The 20,384-nt window shown below is 42.8% G+C and overlaps 1 protein-coding gene across 1 annotated transcript in view; it reads right to left on the bottom strand.

Annotated features, from left to right (window-relative positions):
* PLCXD3 (phosphatidylinositol specific phospholipase C X domain containing 3) overlaps positions 1 to 19,996 on the bottom strand; it is a 92,370-nt gene extending 72,374 nt beyond the window's left edge. Inside the window, exon 1 of the mRNA XM_015848691.3 lies at positions 19,822 to 19,996. Coding sequence (XP_015704177.1) covers positions 19,822 to 19,924 — 103 coding nt within the window. The 5' untranslated portion in view covers positions 19,925 to 19,996. The remainder of the gene's footprint in view (positions 1 to 19,821) is intronic.
* Between the last annotated feature and the right edge of the window lie 388 nt (positions 19,997 to 20,384).

Genomic DNA, 20,384 nt, shown 5'->3' on the forward strand with positions numbered 1-20,384 from the left:
ACATCTACAGCTAGGTCTCATAGCCTTGTGGAGACTGACCTTCAATGTTTTTAAACATACAGACAAATTCAGAAAGGAAAACACTATTACTCTCCTAGCAACAGGCAACTTCTGGTTTGTCTTTGGCCCATGGAAGCAGTTCTGCAACATAGGACATAACTTGCACCCCTGAGCCATACATGGAAAGGCTGCTTTTTCTCCCTGACTGGACTACTCAGAAGCCAGAAATAATCATTCAGACTGCCTAGCTCAAGAATGACATAAATCTACATGCAGCATGGTACAGTGTTCATTCACACATTCCACAAAGCTTAGGGACTGCTAACCTACAAGCACTACCATAATACTTAGAAAGAAGCACAGCATTTAACTGTTAGTGTATTTCCACACATTTGACCTGCTTTATATTCTGTAGAACAGAATGCACTTTGACTCAGTGGAACATGAAGCAACAGCTAGTTAGGCTCAACAGTGGATGTTGCTCTCTGGTTTGTCAGGGTTGCTTCTTAAGAGTTTAAGTAGGCCTACCAGAGGGCCTGTTCAAAAAAACAAAATTCACTGGAATAAGAGTTCAAAATTCACTTATTGATGTGGAGTGATTTCTCTATAATTTTTAGGCTGTAATTCAATTGGCTAGGCTCTTCCACACGCAGAAACATCTAGAGAGAGGTTCCAAGGTCACACATCTTGGCTTTTTACCAGACAAAGCTACTCAGCATAAAACTTCCTCAAAAAGGAGCACACTTTTTGACAGTCTAAGATGCGCCCTGCAGAGAAAGGCTCAGAGAGCAGGTCAAGCCATGTAAAAGAATTCAATCTTCCAGTACACAGCCAGGCTTTTTTACAGAATGGCAAAACAACCTCCCAGTGGTTCTAGAAGCATCAGTGTTTATACAGCATCAGTTAGAGTATTTACTACATAGTTTGCAATAGCAAACCTCTAAATGTAGTATAATGTCTCCAGAAGCTAGGAACAACCTTAACTGAAATTTTCTAAATTTATTCTCCAGAGGTTTTGTTTTTTGTTTGTTTTGTTTTTGCCAGAAAGTGATCTTAATTTGAAGGAAATCAATGAGGCTCAAGGAAAGCATTAAGACTTCTAATGTTTTTCTAAAAATATTCCATAAAAGGTGTCCTCAGAAGTAAACCATCTCTGTCATGCTGTAATCTGCAGAAGAAACCGCCTGAGCTCCTGATCCCAGCATTCAGTGGAGTCCACCTGATTGTTACCACATGCAGAGCAGTTCTCTTAAGGAGTCTGAAAGCTGAAACTACAGGTAAAGAACTGAGGTTTGAAGACACCTGCAGGTGGTGGTGAAGTCATGGCAAGCTGCATCTTCAAGAGGACTGCATAAGCTTGATCCACCAGGAGCCCTCAGATTTTTTTAAATGGACTATCATGACTGATAGCTCATTTCTTCATCTGAAGTTGCTTGGAAAAAAAAAAAAAAAAAAAAAAAAAAGACACATTTTAACCCATGTTTGCTGAAGATTAGTAAAGCATGGGAAAAAGTGTTCCTTAGGGAGGGCATATTCCTGGAAATGTGAAGCTTTCTTTACAGCAAGGCAGACTGTCCAATCCAAGCCTCGAGGAGTTCAGAGAAATCATATCTCTTTTTTTTTTTTCCGAGTCATATATTATGTTAATCCATCATCAATCTATTTATCTGTCGTTATCATCTCTTGCTGATTTCAACTCCATTTCCAGAGCTATATCTGGGTGCTACCCTAGCAATTTTGCCACTTCACACCCACTCCTCAAATCAACACATTGCTAATGGTTTTGTAACGTTACTTCCACCTTCCATTTCTGTCTTTTAGTAATGACAAATACAATACCACATTTGCAGTGACATAGTACTAGCATCTCCATCATAAACAATACTTGTGAGCACTCAGTTGAGATCTGCAATGGCAATTTCTTCCCAGCTGCTTGATGTGTTAAAATTGCAGCCATCATTCTCCTCCAGATCTCTTTCAGAATTACCACATTTTAAGTCACTTTCTGCCAAATAACTTTCAAATAAATCTGCAGTCCAACTACAGCTTATTTGTTTATTTATAACCCAGGTGCAGTTCATTTTACTGTGGTCCAGTATGGGCTAATTTTTTTTTTTTAATTTCAATTGTTTATTACATTATTATGTATTTCAGTAATGAGCTTGTTCTCATCAGCTTATCAGTGAAACTCATTAAATGGAAGAGCACCCAACCATGTTAGTAATGAAAAAACACTCCTTCCCAAAACTTCACATCACCCTGTTAGTGCTGTCTTCACTCTAAAGAATTTCAAATTGACTGGATGCAAGCATTGCTACCAAGTTTTTTTTGTTGGGTTTTTTAATAAAATTAATAATAACAATAAATAAGTTAATGATTTGTGGGGGGTTTTTTTTGGGTTTTTTTTTTTGTTGTTGTTTGTTTGTTTGTTTGTTTCTCCTGAAAGTCAGCTCACCTTTCGAAAATACTTCAAAGTTATTTCTTTAAAGCTAACAAAAATTCACTGGCAAGGGTAGCAAGTAAGGCACTCATGAGCAGACACAGTCCTAGTGAAAATGTCACTTCAGACAGTCACCTGTTCCATATCCCGATTAAACTTTGTCAGCTATAAAAACACGTTCTCACAATAGCTTTCAGTTTATATATCCTAGTTTGACACCCATGGAATATTTCAATACTGCAAAGTAGCTCTAAATGATAGAGCTCAAAAGACCTCTAAATGATAGAGATATCACAACAATATGTATTTTCAGAACACCCATAAGAAGGACAGAAATAAACCAGTCTTTTCAGAGCCCACATACGAACTCAGCAGCTGCTCAAGTGACTGGGTACAACTTCTTATTTAGCAGTAACACATTATTTTCGTTGTTATGAATTGTACCGAACTTCCTAATAGCAGTGTAATGCCTGTGTTTTCTCTTTCCAAGCTTAGGTTTTCCTTTGCATTTTCTTAAGTCTTATAAGTAGAATCAGTCAGCAAAACACTCCTGGGTTATGCTCTAGATGCTTTATGAAGCAGTGCTTTGAAAAGATGGAAATATATCTCGCAGAGTTCACTTTCTAATCTACACAGAGGCCCTTGGGTTCAGGAGCAGACTGGGACTCAGCACTCTCAGAAATTCAGTTTCTTAATCATGCTTCAGTAAAAGTGCATGATGATACCCTAGGCTGTGACAACAAATTTAACAAGTGAGCACAGTGACAGTCTTCCTACTCTGTTTTTATAACCTCTTTCTCTTTACAAATCTGCAAGAAATGTTTCTAAGTATTTATAGTTGCTTAACATTACCCATGTACCATCAGTGCTACAGATAAGGAGATCAGAATATTAAATTTTTTTCTACCTTATGCAGTGCCAGAGAAGTTGCCCAGGTATATTTCTGCTGACTAAGGGGTAAGAAAAATACTATTTTGCAGTAGCCTAAGTTGTTTTGTACTCATCCCTCCAGCTCACAGTACATTCATTCTCCATTTAATTTAATTTATTCTCTTCTCATGTATTGTTTTGAATGAACAACTGAAATGCCTTCAAACCTTCAGACCACACAAATAGGAGGCTTTTAAGCACTCACATCTTATCTTATTCCACAATGTATAATAAGCAGCATATATTCAAGACTGAAATGATGAATAACTTCTTCAAGTCTGTCTCCACAAAACCATGCTCAGAAACTCTGCATGAGGGATTGAAGGATATGGAGTGAGAGAAAGAAGCGCTACTGGATTGCCCCAGGAAACAACAAAACAGGCAGCATGTGTACATCACTCATATAGGATGAATGCAGAGCTGTTAATGAATTTCAGTACTTACTGCTGACTTGACAGCTACTTCCCTCCTTGCAAACTTGACCTGCTAAGAGAACTGAGGGTGAAGAAAGGGGCGTACAAGCTCTGGAAACAAGGCTGTGTCACCTGGGAAGAATACAGGGATGCCGTCCAGACTTGCAGACGTGGGATCAGGAAAGCCAAGGCGCAGGCAGAACTGATCTTGGCGAGGGACGTGAAAAACAATAAGAAAACCTTCTGCAGGTACATTGGCCAGAAGAGACAGGCCAAAACGGGCGTACCTACTTTGGTAAATTTAAAAGGAGAAATGGCTTCAACAGATGAAGAGAAAGCTGAGGTGCTGAATGAGTTCTTCACCTCGGTCTTCACCGGTGGCCAGGATTCTAGTCTTTTTCACGTCCCTAAGTCTTGCACCCCCATACCTCTATGTGGGGACCAAGGAGGTAAATCCCTCCCCACTGTAAGGGTAGAGCAAGTCCGAGAGTGCCTCCTTAGACTGAATGAGTATAAGTCTATGGGGCCAGATGGCGTGCATCCCAGGGTCCTGAAGGAGCTGGCTGAGGTGGTTGCTGAGCTGCTCTCCATCATATTTGAGAAGTCGTGGCTGTCAGGTGAGGTCCCGGATGATTGGAGGAAGGGTCACGTCACTCCCATTTACAAGAAGGGGAGCAGGGAGGACCCGGGTAACTACAGGCCGGTGAGTCTCACCTCCGTGCCTGGGAAGATTATGGAACAGATCCTCCTGGACAACATGCTCGATCACATAAAGAACGAGCACGTGATCCTAGACAGCCAGCATGGCTTCACCAGGGGAAGGTCATGCTTAACTAATCTTGTGGCCTTCTATGATGGAGTGACGGCATTGGTGGACGAAGGGAAGGCGACCGATGTCATTTACCTGGACCTGAGCAAGGCCTTTGACATGGTCCCCCATCACATCCTCATCTCCAAATTGGAGGGGAGTGGATTTGATGGGTGGACAACTAGATGGGTGCCCCGGTGGCGCAGTGGTTAAAGATGCCGCCTTGCAACACTGGGGCCCGGAGTTTGAATCCCCCCTGTGGCGCAAGTGGTAGAAGTGCCGCTCTGCTACACAGAGGCTCGAATCCCGGGGGCTGGACTCGATGATCTCTAAGGTCCCTTCCAACCCGCACGAAACTATGAAACTATGAAGATGGATAAGCAATTGGTTGAAAGGCCGCAGACAGAGGGTGGTGGTCAATGGCTCTATGTCCAGGTGGAGGCCGGTAACGAGCGGTGTCCCTCAAGGGTCTGTCTTGGGACTGGTGCTCTTTAACATCTTTATTAATGACATCGATGAGGGAATGGAGTGCACCCTCAGCAAGTTTCCTGATGACACCAAGCTGAGTGCCATTCAGAGGGACCTTGACAGGATGGAAAGCTGGGCTCAGGTGAACCTAATGAGGTTCAACACGGCAAAGTGCAAGGTTTTGCACTTGGGCCGGAAGAACCCCAGGCACCTGTACAGGCTGGGAGGAGTTGTCCTTGAGAGCAGCTCGGCAGAGAAAGACCTAGGGGTCCTGATAGATGAGAAACTTAACATGAGCCAGCAGTGCGCTCTGGCAGCCCAGAAAGCAAATGGGATCCTGGGCTCCATCAGGAGAGGGGTGGTCAGCCGGGATAGGGAGGTGATTGTCCCTCTCTACTCTGCTCTTGTGAGGCCCCATCTGGAGTACTGTGTCCAGGTGTGGAGCCCTCAGTACAAAAAAGGCATGGAGATTTTTGAAAGGGTCCAGAGGAGGGCCACAAAGATGATCAGGGGGCTGGAGCACCTCCCCTATGAGGAAAGGCTGAGGGAGTTGGGCTTGTTCAGCCTAGAGAAGAGAAGGTTGCGGGGTGACCTCATTGCAGCCTTTCAATACCTGAAGGGAACTTACTCCCAGGAGGGGAGTAAACTCTTCAAAAAGGCTGATAATAGCAGGACTAGGGGAAATGGTTTTAAGTTAAAAGAAGGAACATTTAGGTTGGATGTTAGGGGTAAGTTCTTTACTAGGAGAGTGGTTAGGCCCTGGAACAGGCTGCCCAGGGAGGTTGTGGATGCCCCGTCCTTGGAGGTGTTCAAGACCAGGTTGGACAGGGTCCTGGGCAACCTGATCTAGTAAAGGTGTATGTTTGGTGGCCCTGCTAGGCAGGGGGGTTGGAACTACATGATCCTTGAGGTCCCTTCCAACCCGGGTCATTCTGTGATTCTGTGAAACTTCCCATTTCACTGAGGCTACTTTGCTTCGTTTGCTTTTCAAATAAGTCTGGAAACCTCAGCTACACAGCTCACACTCTAACCTGCTTCCAACTACTTGCCTGGGGCTGGTCTTCTCCTCCAGAGACCCTTAAGAGACAGGTGGTGCACCTACCACCACTCTGTTGGTCATCCAGCCCTCTGATGAACTGTTTGCTTCCTGCCAGAAATATTTCCTGTCCTCGCTCATGTGACAGAGCACAAACAAGTCTCACATACAAGGCACCAGCAGCATGTCAGATGTAATAAGAAGCTTCAGATACCTAATTTGCCCTCTAATACAGCTGTAGTTCAATATCAGAGCAGACCATAACTACTTTAGAATGTAACACTCCTCAAGAAAAAAAAGCATAGTTCAAAGACTAAGTAACTACATCATTATCTATGAGTGGGTTTATTTCCTGCTTCTGCTTCAGTTCTCCATTTCAAGCAACCCATTTAGTTTTCTGGCTCCAGGAAGTGTGGAAAAAACCCTGTCATAATAGAGGATATGAATTCCTTACAGTCTGCTTAGTACTGAAGCTATGGAGATGGACACACTGTCCAGGTTGCATTTCTTTCAGACTACATTTAAGTATGTCTTTGACTATAAGACCTCTTTAACAAACCTCATTTCACACCTCCCTCTGGAATCACAGAATAGCCAAGGTTGGAAAAGACCTCCAAGACCATCTATCCCAATCATCCACCAGTGTTTTCTCACTAAACCATGACCCTCAGTACAATATCCAAACCTTTCTTGAACACCTCCAGGGACAGCGATTCCTCCACCTGCCTTGGCAGCCCGTTCAAGCACCCAATGACTCTTTCAGAAAACAATTTTTCTGAATGTCCAACCTGAATTTGACTACAGTTATAGTTTTTAAAGGAAAAGGCATTACTTCTCACTTAACTCAGAAGCTGTTTTCAATGCATTAAGTTTGCTGATCAGCACTTCTGTATAACTCTCAAAATATGAAAGCACTTATTATTAAACACTTAAAATGACAACAAAACATATAATGTCCTCTCTTTCTCTCTGATAAAATTCAAGCTATTTCACAATGACAAAGATGGCTTGAAGACTAAGAAATTCTTTCTTGATACATATGGGGAAACAATTAGCAAAATAAGATAAAATCCAATTCTGAACATTACACCAGAGGCTTATTTTTGCCTGAAGACTTATTTGAGAATCAGACTGGACTGGAAAGAGGCCACCATACACATCAGTTCCTCAAGGGTAGTTGGCAAAATGCATGAGACTGAGAAAGATACATTCCTCCTCGAAAGCAAGGAAACACTGATTTATGTGAACTGCAGACAGCCAGAAGACACTGAGCACTGGAAAAACAAACATAACACCTTCTGTTGCTTTATACAGCACCTACTTGGTGTAAGAAACCTAGGCAGTTCCAGAAGCAAGGAAAAAAAAGCTGTCTTGTCTCAGACAATTCTCCTGTCACTGCCTTCTACTCATGGCCCTGAAAACCCCGCATTCTTCAATGGCAAAGGGGAATAGGGAAAGAGTCAGATCCAGCTTTAGCCTAAAGGGACATTGAGAAGTCCATAAAGGGTTATACAACATAATAATGTGAATGCAGTCTTCTGGTTCATGAAATCCACAGGTTAGAAGAGTAATTAAGTACAGGTATGCATGGTGGGAATATCCCTTTATCCTCATCAATTTCCTGAGCCCTTGTCCTGGCAAAGCACATGGAAGATGGCAAAATCAGTTCGCTAAGCTAACTGCATATTTGGTATCATTTGACAGAGCAGTTCTCATCCCAGTCTTAGATTTCCACCTCTGCATCCCACACCACATAACAGCAGTATCCTTGCTTTTTCTCCACATACCAGTAAGGCTCCCCTAATGCTGATGTCACTTTTCAGTAACAGGGACTGCTCCTGATTTTGTAAAGGATGGAGTCTGTAGGGAAACCATAATAATTTTGTGGTGTATACAATATACAACAAGAAAGCTAGGAATTTAAATTTTAAGATGGACCAGATTGAGCATCTTAGTTGTTCCAATCTCTGCAGACCAGAAAGATGTAACAAGATTAGCATGCATAACTGAATAAAAAAAAAAAAATCAGACCATTCCTCTTCAGTACCACCACCATATCATCCTAAGCTCTCTAACAATTCATTGTTCACACTCAGGTTGTTTCCAATCAGAAAATGGCTTTAGAAATACCTATTTTTCCCCCATATTCCACACTGCGGTTTTCAAAGGGATTCCTTCTTCTTACCAAGAAGAAACAGCACTATTCATTTATACGTGCGCTCTTCATGTCCTTCACAGTGTCCTTTGGCTTGTTTCCCCTTTAAGGCAGCTACATCCAAGAGCTACTGAGGTTGGCTTGGTTCCTCCTTATTTATTGTCAACTTATAAAATATGTTTCTCAAAACACTCACTAGGCAAATGTCCTAAATAACACTTAGCTAGAGGCACGAGTCCAACTCCCTCTTGCTATAAAAGCCTGCACTACTAGATAAGCCCTGAAGTATGACTGGAACGTTAAAATACATGCACTAACTGCTTCTAGCACAAACAAGATCCATTTGGGACAACCTGTCCTACTGGAAAGACTAAAGGTTATCAACTCTGCACCATAAGAGCATTAAGTCAAAACTCCAACCAAGCAATGTTTTACAGATCAAAGTGAGCAAAAGAGACCGTCTAGCAAAATCAATGCAAACAAATCCACGGGACCCAATCAGAAGCATCCATGTGTACTGAGGGAGATGGTAGAGGTGACTCTGGCTCACTCTCTATCATCAGTGAAAGGTCTTGCTGAATGGGAGAGGTGTCTGAAGACTGAAGGATAGTCAGTGTCACTTCAGTCTTCAAAAAGGACAACAAGGAGAATCCAGGAAACTACAGGCCAGCCAGCCTCACCTCTGTCCTTGGAAAGGTGATGGAACAACCTCTTCCAGATACTCTCTCCAAGCAATTGGAAGGTGGTTATCAGGAGCAGTCAAAGTGGATTCACCAAGAGTAAATCATGCTTGACCAACCTAGTAGCATTTAATGATGTCAGCACTGGCTGGGTAGATGGGAAGACAGCAGTGGATGATGTCTACCTTGAATTCAGCAAGGTGTTTGACACCACTGCCCTCAACACCCTTGTTATGAAACTTACGAAATATGGGACAGGTGAGTAGACAGTGAGGTGGACTGAGAACTGGCTGACTGGCAGAGCACAGAGTTGTCATCAGTGGCACAGAGGATGGTTAGAGGTCTGTAACTAGCAGTGTTTCTAGGGGCTGGTGCTGGGTCCAGTCTTGTTCAACATCTTCATCAATGACCTGGATGATGAGACAGAATCTACCATCAGCAAGTTTCTTCATGATACAAAGCTGGGGGGAGTGGCCAACACACCAGATGGCTGTGCTACCGTTCAACAACACCTGGACAGACCAGAGAGTTGGACAGGGAGGAACCTGATGAGGTTTAAATACCTGAGGATGAATAACTGCATGCATCAGTGCAGGTTAGGGGCTAAACTGCTGGAGAGGAACACTGCAAAGAAGGACCTGGATGTCCTAGTGGACATCAGGTCAGCGATGAGCTAGCAGTATGTCCTTGTAGTCAAGACAACCAATGCTATAGTTGGGTGCATTATAAAAAGCATGATCAGCAGGTCAAGGGAAGCAATCCTCGCCCTCTATTCTGCTCTGGTGAGGCCACATTTACACTACTGTGTCCAGCTCTTGGCTCCCCAGCTCAGCAAAGTCAGGGATCTCCTAGAAGTCCAGAAGAGGGCCACAAAGATGATAAACCATCTGGAGCATGTCCTTTATGAGGAATGATTGACTGAGTAACCTGGCTTTTCTCAGCCTCAGAAAAAGACTGAGGTGGTATATGATAAATGTTTATAAATAACTAAAGGGAGGTGGGATGCAAATGGATGAGACCAGGCTCTTCTCAGTGCTGCATAGCAAGAGGACAAGGAGTAATAGCCTAATACTTGAACATAGAAAGTTCCATAAAAACTATGTGGAAAAAGGTTCTTTACAGTAAGTGCAATGGGGCACTGGAAAAGTCTGTCCAGAGAGGTTGTGGAGTCTCTTTCTATGGAGATATTCAGGACCCATTTGGACTCCTACCTGTGTGACCTGTATTTAGCAGAAGGGTTGGACTCAATGATGGTAAGATGACTTGGGGAAAATGTTGTAGTATTAATAAGAAAAAAAGAAACAAAACAAAACCATTTCCTGAAACAGAGAATTCCAGATTTAAATCCACATACTCAAATGAACTTGAATGTGTTGACCAAACAAATATATAGCTGACTCTGGCACTATGGGCATATGCCCATTACATACAGGCAGCGAGCATGGCAACTTCTAGAACATATCAGCAGATCAGAGGTTCTGGGGATCCAACATTGGAAATCCCAAACAGCACTTAGTGCAAATGGAGACTAGGAAAATGAATGCCACCTAACCACAGCATTTGCTACTTAATGCCCAAGTCAGATCATAGCTTCTACGATGCTCTCTCCTCCCCCTTCTTGAGGAATTTCAAGAACAGCTTAGAACAGCCCCAGATTACTCCAGAGCACTGATTTGCAGTTTGCGAGTAAACAAATAAACAGCCTTTCTCCCACAGCATTGTCTAGGGGGTCAGTGAATTACTCCATATCACATGGAGGACAATTCATAATTAATCTCTTTCCCTAAAAACAAGGCCAACCTCAATACCATGTTTGTCTTGAGATCAGTAGCCATAGCTTATGCTAGAAAAAGAGCAGCTTTGGAGTGGCTTCAGAGCTAGTAAAAAAAAAATGAACCTTTTTTCTGTATCATTTCTATCCTTTAACAGTAGACATATGAATGAAACCTCAGAAGACATTTCCTGTTGTTCTCTGGTTGGTACATCTTGGGATCCTGGGCTCCATCAGGAGAGGGGTGGTCAGCAGGGATAGGGAGGTGATCGTCCCTCTCTACTCTGCTCTTGTGAGGCCCCATCTGGAGTACTGTGTCCAGGTGTGGAGCCCTCAGTACAAAAAAGATATGGAGATTTTGGAAAGGGTCCAGAGGAGGGCCACAAAGATGATCAGGGGGCTGGAGCACCTCCCCTATGAGGACAGGCTGAGGGAGTTGGGTTTGTTCAGCTTGGAGAAGAGAAGTTTGCGGGGTGACCTCATTGCAGCCTTTCAGTACCTGAAGGGAACTTACTCCCAGGAAGGGAGTAAACTCTTTGAAAGGGCTGATAATAGCAGGACACGGGGAAATGGTTTTAAGTTGAAGGAGGGAAGATTTAGGTTGGATGTTAGGGGAAAGTTCTTTACTAGAAGAGTGGTTAGGTCCTGGAACAGGCTGCCCAGTGAGGTTGTGGATGCCCCATCCTTGGAGGTGTTCAAGACCAGGTTGGACGGGGCCCTGGGCAACCTGATCTAGTAAAGGTGTATGTTTGGTGGCCCTGCTAGGCAGGGGGGTTGGAACTACATGATCCTTGAGGTCCCTTCCAACCCGGGTAATTCTGTGATTCTGTGATTCTGTGATTCTGTGATCTTCTGAACACATCATCCAGCTCTGGAAAGTCTGAAACTCACTAAAACATTTTTATTTAAGATGTTATTTAAGATGTAGACCAACAGACTGATCACACAGCGCTATACATAACTCACATATTAAATATTCTCACTTAAGTCCCAATTTAGTAACCTTCCATAGTTATAAACACAAGTTGCATGCCTGCCAAAATATAAGCGCTTGCCAAATGTTTAATAAGATTAAAAAAAAAATAAAAATCCAACAACAAACATTAATACATTCTGGATGACAACACCACAACAAGGTAAAGCAGGATTTATACTACTTGTCTCAATATGTTTAGCTTTGATTTAAAAACTGGGAGGAAAAAAGCCTACAGAAGTTACTTAAAGGTCAGGTTAGCTCACTGCCCTTTATCCTGGGTTTTCAAATAAGTAGCAAAATTTATAATCCAATAAACTTCCTCGATAGGTTTTCACTTTTATACCTCATGTCATACACCTCCAATCAGCTGAGACATCTTAAGTGTCACAGACAGAGGGGAGCCAAAATTGGAACCACTGCTAAGGGTATTTGTTGTTCCCTTCCTTTCTCCTTTTCCAGATATTCTGAAATGCTTTATTTGACAGGTGATGCACTAAAATGACGCACTTAAGCATGAGGTATGCAAGCTAACAGATGAAAGATTAAGCATTATTTAATAGAAACAGAAGCATTTTAAAAGTTGGCAGTGGATCAGAAAACTATTCTAGTGATTCTGCTAAATCAGATCACAGTGAAAACCATGACTGAGATTTGATCTAGTCAGAAAAAAATAAATAAATAAAAATGTTCTTTTTCTGCTTTTTAAGAGGAAAAAAACCCCAATGTATTACATTTCTTCCCAAGAGAAACAACTTTAACAGTTGATATGACATTTTGCTATATTAGAAACACCACAATCCCTTCAGAACAATTGGGCCTGAGCTGATGGAAGACCCATTCCATCCTATGGGAGCTGAGGCACTCAGCACCTTCCAGCACTAAAGTCCTCCTGTTTGCCAGATGCTTATCTCCTAGGGAAAAAAATCCCCAGCCACACACATTTTGGACAAGTGACAATTCAGAGAGCAGTTACTATTATTGTTATTATCAATTGCAATTTTATATTTTTACTGAAAATAGTTTAAAAAATTATTTCAGAGCTCCACGTTATTCTACCAGTCCTCAGCAAAAACTATTACTTCTCAATAATGAAACCAAACCCTGCTACAAATATGTGAAATATTACCTCAGTTGGTCTTGCTGAGCAAACATAAACAATTTATATGCATGAAAATAAATGCAAATTATTTATCATTGAAATCCTCCTGAGGAAACCACTAGTAATTCCAATTTCTGATGGCTACTTGAGAAGGCAAAAAAAGTGTTTCAGTGCATCTGTTTATATTGATTTACTCCAACATTTCAGTACTTCCTTACAGTTATTACTTCTCACTCTACAGATGTTCAAAATAATACAAAAAGATGTAACCAACACATGCTACAGCAGGTAAATGAAAAAACATTCAACTTTGCAAAAGCTTAAATTGAAAGCCAAATTTTCAGATTTTGAATCAGCCTTCTACCAAATTATATTATTTGCAGTGCCTCACAAACTGTACTGTAAGGACCATACAAGCTGTCACAAACATAGCACTTCAATTTGTTCCCACCTTGAAGGTAGGATGACCACAGAACCATAACCTGAGTTGGAAGGGATCCACAAGGATCAAGTCTAACCCTGGCTCAAACCAGGGTTGCCCAAACTGCATCTTAGAGCACTGTACAGACACTTCTTAAACTCTAGCAGCTGAAGGCTGTGCTCACAGCCCCGGGGCAGCCTGTTCCAAGTCTACCAGGAGGTCTCCCCTCAGCCTGCTCTGGGCCCAACAAATCAAGGAACCTCAGCAGTGCCTCACTCTCTTCACCCTCTAGGAACCTTCACCACCTTCATATATCTCATTTGAATTTTCTCAATTAGTTTTATGCCCTTCTAACATTGTGGTGCCCAACCTGCACCCAGTGCTGGAGGTAAGGCTGCACGGCGCAAAGCAGAGGGGACAAGGTCCCCCTTCACCCACTGGCAGTGCTGGGCATGGTGCACCCCAAGGTATGGTTGGCCTTCTAGGCTGCCAGGGCACACTGCTGACTCAGATTCAACATGCTGCCAACCAGAATGCCCAGATCCCTCCCCACGGGGCTGCACTCTAAGGTCTCAATCCTCAGTCTGTACATATATCTAGAACTGCCCTGACTCAAGCGCAGAATCCGGCACTTGCTCTCCTTGAACTTCCTGTGGTTGGTGGCTGCCCAGCCCTTCAGTCTCTGCAAGGCCTCTCTGCCCAAAAGGCTCCTCTCAACCTGGTGCCAAACCCAAACTTACTTAGTATACATCTGAGTTCTCCATCCAATCATTATGAAAACTTCAGAGAACTAAAATGTCCCTAAAATAGAGCTAGTCAGAACCCCACTAGCGACTAGCTACTAGCCTGATGTAACCTCATTTATTCTAGCCATCTGAACCTGACCAATCAGCCAGCTGTTCACCTAGTGCATTACATTTTCATTTATCTGTATGCTAGATATTTTGTCCAGAAGGATAGATTGAGAAAGCTCTTCTGAATGAGTACAGGTGGGAATAGATGTTACTGTCCCTGGAAACAGCAGCTGGAAATGGTTTGAAAAGCAGAACTGTTAAACCTAAGCCCATCTACTGAATTTCAAAAGTATTTAATAGACATAAAATAGTCAATGTCTAATTACATAGCTAAAATTTTAGTTAATCTCTATACACAGAGCAGTACAAGATACTGAAGTTTTAAGTACATTAAGAGTTGTAAGGGATAAACCCTCAACTCAAAGTTGTGTTTTCATAACATGGCCTGCTTTGAACTTGTATTTTTAATTACTTTCATGTTTGAGTGCATCTGAGCACCTGTAAAGTAAGTATCATTTCACCTGGAAGACTCAGTACAAGTTGCAACATATTAACTGCCAAAAGTTACCAAAAATAAAACATTTGCAGAGTTTAAAATTTGATACAGGGTAAGGGCTGTCCTGATGCAATTACAGAACAGTAAGTTTCCAGCCAAGAGATGAAATGAAACAAATGCAGCGAGGTGGAAAGAAGGGAATAATTCCAGATGGCAATGCAGCCATTTCCCCTGCCGCACCTGCCAGCATAGTGGGATACTAGGAAGGCAAGAGAAGAAGCCAGCTCTGTAGGTACTACACTGAAGAGACCAAGGGATGAAGAATGCTGTATTAAATAAGAAGCTCCTACTGGGAAAACCAAGAAAAAGTGATTTCAAGTCATTCCTCCAAATACACAGGCAAGCAGCTGAAGGACCTGAATTGCATGGGGGTAAGAGAAACCACAGTCTCAGTCTCTGCACGCTAGAAACACATCCTGGCATGGAGAAGTAACGGTGAATGCTACAGAAATCATGTCAGAGAAGTGTTTCTGAAAGGGCTGGAAATAACGTTAGCATGTGCAAGGCTAGTGAGAGGTTATTTTATGGATAGGGAAGATAAAAGAAGATCATCACTTAAGAAATCAGCTAACAAAGGAAAAGTCAGGAATATATGTAAAGATACTCATTTTCAGACCAGAAAATAAAGCGTAAAGCACTTATTTCAGGCAGAAGGGCAGTGACAGAATCCAGGACGTGCTGGAAAATGAAACAGTTCTTCCAGCTATTTATACGTAGGCAAAAAGCTAGGTGGGCAACCTGCTTCATCAGCTTACTTGTAAGGCTACCTGCAATATCAGTTCACAGTACAAAGCAGAAACTATTTTGAACAAAGATCCAGGAAAGAAAAGCAAAGGTACTTGACCACTGGTGGACAAATAAGCATGTAGCAGCCTTCAATCACTTCCTAGATACATCCCTCTTCACACTAAGAACATGCAATTCATCAGCTTTTCAGACTCAAAATTAAAGAGCTCTCTAATCTCTAATAGCATTTAAAAATGAAAATGTTGCATATGCATGCAACTAACAGGAAGTATTTTTAGCCTATTTAAAGATGAAGAAGTTCTCTGTAGGGCTGAGAGTGAGAACTATCTGCCCAAGAAGTAATCACTCAAACATCTGCAAGGTATTACAATGGAAGAAATTTAAAGCATTACTAGAAAAAAGTCATTATGTTACTTCTTCAGTGCTGTCATTCAGAAAATGGCCAAAATACTGCAACTGCAACACTGAAAATGTTTTTACCCAAGTCTCTTGGTACCATTTGCTATACCTTATATACATTGTATATATATTTACTGAAAATCTTTGGCACCAACAGACACCATCTCTTTCTCTATGGTAATTTTCTGTGAGGTTCTGCTTTTTTAATTTTTTTTTATTTTTTTTAAAGTATGATGATGGTGGGAAAGTGGGGAATACAAATTTCAGATCTTTGAGCCTCTTTCCAAATATGGATAGCACAATAAAAAGTAAAGAATTCCACCTGCCAAAAGCTCCTTCTCATTTAAAATGAGCCAACATTAGCTCTGCTGTATCTAGTAATTGCTTTCTGGCCAATGTACAAAGAACTTTATAGGTCAAAAGAGAAAAAAAAAAAAAAAAATCCTATCTGAGAAACAAAAGATGCTATTCAGATCTTGTGCATTCCTTCTAAGGAACTATATTAAGCAAACATAGCTGCCAAGCTGGTAATAAGTGAAAATAATTTTTACTGAAAATTGCATTTCTTACAGTGAATCTTCAGGCAACAAGAGCACACACTGTGGCCAAAGGTTTCACCTACTCAAATAAAGCACAAAAACATGAAACAACAGAGTCTCAGCACTCAGAACGAAACACTCACAGGGTACTTGGGGTGTCAGATTCATTCAGAGGATTTTATACATGTCCCTAGAACATCAGAATTACTGATATAACTGATTGCAGGCTAACCATAACTTTGGTAGAAAGATTTGTTACTTGGAGAGGAAAGCACTTTCTTCCATTTTAAATTATTTGTAAAGGCTTTCCCAGATGCTTGGAAAATCAGGACTAGGGGGAAAGGTAATATATACATAATTTATATAAAACGCAGACTCAAAACTACATGCTTATCTACAGACTGCCAATATGAATAAGTTAATTGATCTAAGTGGGTCAGTTCATGAGGAAATGCTGCCTACTGATGCCTATTTTACTGCACTGCACACAGCTTACGTCGGGAATCCAGATTAAAAGGAGAGCACCAGTGCAATGGAATACACTCTACACTCATGTTCTATCCACAATTTGCAGGCTCAAAAACTTCAGTTCGGTAAGCCTAAATTATCTACATAAAACAGTTTCTTATTCTGGTCAAATAGGTGCATCCATTCAAAAAAACTACACCTTAATAAGTACCATGAGAGACTCTGTCAAACAGTCAACCAGCAACTCGCAGTCTCACATAAGGAGTTTAAAGCACTAGCAGACAAACCTTGGACTGAATATACTCCTTCATTTTTCTAACTGTGAGAGCAATAGAAGATTAAACATGAATGGTATTATTTTCTGGTTGAAAAAGATTTAATTGTTTCCACAGAGGGTATGCTATTAGTTATTACTGGTATTTTGCACTTGAGGAAAACCTGCCATTTGCAGTATGTAACAACACAGATAGAAGCTAGCATGGATGAAGAAGAAAACATCATGGTATAAGGAGCCATTCTCATACTTGGAAGAAATCCAAATGGAAAAGTTTGACTGACAAAGCTGGCACACATTGTACTAGAGAGCTGTGACTTCTCTACTGGATTCCCTCTCTTTAGAAAAACACTTGGCCTGAGCTGCAGAGAACTACACAGGTGGAATGAATATGCTAGGATACTGACAAAACCCAGCACATGGAAGCAAGAATTTAAGTTTAACAACTGACCAGTAAATAAAAACAGATCACATATGATCTATAATGTTTTTAAACATTATGTGAACACTTTAGTACTACTGCTTACATACCATCATGACACAATGCCATGTATTTTGTGTCTCTCTTCTGCAACAGGCACAGTGCATTGTCTCACTTCCAGGCACACCTTCTAAACAATGAGGAATGTACCAATGACTAGAACAAGTAGAACATTTAGAACAATGTAGAACAACATCATTTTCCATAATGTAGTGGAATATCCTCTGTGTTGGATCAGTGGTGATACATCCACTTGGAAAATTCATTCCGATATTCTCAAGCTAACAGCTTGTTTCTTGCACATGTGCATTGGATTCTAAACTGAATTCCATACAACTGAGTTAAGTTCAAAGACAATATTACTATTACTGCAAGGAAAGTTTATATCCTGCTCAAAATAAAATAAAATCATTTACTGTTAATTTCCTTTGTTATAGGAAAAAAAAAATAATAAAGAAAATTCTATTTACAAGATACAGAAATTGTTATATGACTGCATTACTACAATAATTGAAAATTTGGAAATATTAGTTTGCAAAACAGTTTAAAAGTCCTATGTTAAGACTAAGAGATTTGATTTAATAAATTTCTGATTCTACACATTTCTTACATCAGCAACTCAGGAAGCAGTGCTTATTACATGCACACAACACTAACGTTCAGCTTTGGTCATATGGAAAGAAACTTGCAAACAAACTTTAAATCATTATTTCATCTGGAAGGATTAAAAGAATCCCACCCCTTTTGCCCCAACACTGTACACTTTCATGCTGCATTTTAAACATATTAACAATCTACTACAAGAAGGCAGGTTTACTTTACCTACAACTATGCCCACAGAGCCTGTGTGCCTGTGCTCCATGACAGACCAATCTATTTCCCCTATCCCCATACAGCTCTACTTACCTAAACTGTCATTTTAAAAAGAAAACAGAAAAACAAATAGAGTTTACACCAGTTTATGTCATCAGAAAAGCATATTCCAGAGGTCTTCCCTGTATGTCACTGAAGTTAAAGAAGTTTTGAAGATAATTTCATGAAAAGCAAGACTGCGTACTTTACTATTATGTGAAAAAAAAAGCCCTTCTGCCGATTTAAGGGGTCACTTTGCACTTCAGGGCTGCAGAACGTGCCCATTGCTTAACGCTGGCATTAAGTGGGTCTGTAGGGGATTATTTAGATAAACAAAAAATATTCAGACATGTCAGTAAAACGTCTGAAAGACTGTTATCACTGCCTAATCTGCACCAAAGCTCTGATAAAAGTGCTCTGTGGAAACCTGTCCTCTATTCTACTAAAGGGATGTGAGTGCACATTAAGAGATGCCCCCCAAAAGCCTCAGCCAAAGAAACCAGTGAGCACTGATCCACTTCACAAGCTATTTCACACAAGTTCAGTGAAAAACAAGAAAAAGACTCTAAAACAATACATTTAACTTGTAAAGACCCAGTGAATTGCAGACCAACTCATTTCTCCTCACAGACAGTATTCTATGGGAACATTCTGCATCTTGCAAGGAAGAGTTATTAACACCAAAAGCTTTTAATAACTCCAACAGGATTTGACATAATAATTACAGACACTGGGTTCCTACAGTGATGAGGGAACGCAGTTTTACGTACAGTATATCCAACCAACAGCAAAAAACACAGTGTAGCACGTAAAAGATGAGCCACGGCTTGCATCAGCCGCAAGAGACTATGAAAGCAAAGCACTTTATTTTAAAAGAGCAGGCTTAAGTCTGAACAAAATAACTGCAGAAGACACGTTCTAGCAAACCGCCGCGATTGATTTAAACCGGTCTTTGACTGGTGTTACAAATCGCTGCAGCACAAGGAGCTGCTGGGCAAAACTTGCGAGAAGTGGACGTCTCCCCCGGCGGAGCTCGAGAGACACGAGCGCAACCTCAGCGCCTGCGGAGCCCGGTGGGCACCGGGGCCACCCAACCCACCCAACCGGGGCCACCCAGCGCCTCGCCTAGGTCAACTCGCAGCCTGCGCCTCGCTGGAAAATAATACTAATAATCAAATACACAAAGTCCGAGAGTGAGAAGGTCGTCGCCGGAGCGCTCGGGCCGCGTGCCGGTGGTACGGCCGGGACGGAGCGCTCGGGACACGGCCCCGCACCGCCCGCCGGGATGCCCGGCGCCGAGCACTGCCGAACCGCCCCGCACGGCGCCGCTCCCCGCGGCGGCGGTTCCCGCTCCGGCTCCAGCCCTGGGGGACGCGGACCGCCCGGGCCGCCCCCGAAGCAGCAGCAGCCCCCGAGCCCCGCCGCCATTTCCCCCCCGCGGCCGCGAGGGGCAGAGGGCGGGCGGCGGCCCACCTGTTCGCGGCGGAGCGGGGAGAAGGCAGGGGCGGCCCTACCTGGGATGGCCAGGTTGGTGAGCGGGGTGCTGCGGATGCTGTCGGGCAGAGCTGCCATCCAGTCGGCGAACCGCGGTTCGTTCTTGCCTTGCGACGAAGCCATGCCGCCGCCGTACCCCGACCGCTCTCCTACTGCCGCCGCAACAGCTCGTTCCAGCCCGCCTGGCCCCGGCCCGGCCCCGCCCGCCCGGCGCCGCCCCGTGCCGCCCCGTGCCGCCCCGTGCCTCGCCGCCTCGCCCCCGCCCGCTGCCCCTCCCCGGCCGGGCCCTGACCGCTGGCGGAGCGCCCAGCTGTTGCCGTGCTCTGCTGCCGCGGCTCCTTCTTTCCTGTCCCAGAATTCGCCTTTGTCGCCGGCTGGGCCGTGTCACCATCTCCCCTCAGTGCCAACGCGAGGTCTTGGCCCAAAAGTCCCACATTGCTGCTGGGATGGCAGTGGGGACATCGGCTGCCTCGTTCTCAGTGCAGCCCCAGGGCTCCGAATAGCCTCCCTGGCTACAATCATAGAATCATAGAATATCTCAATTTGAAGGGACCCTCAGTAAGGATCACTCAGTCCGACTCCT

Source organism: Coturnix japonica, chromosome Z (genome assembly GCF_054131305.1).
Source record: "Coturnix japonica strain WE chromosome Z, WE-NBRP24, whole genome shotgun sequence".
NCBI lineage: Eukaryota > Metazoa > Chordata > Aves > Galliformes > Phasianidae > Coturnix > Coturnix japonica.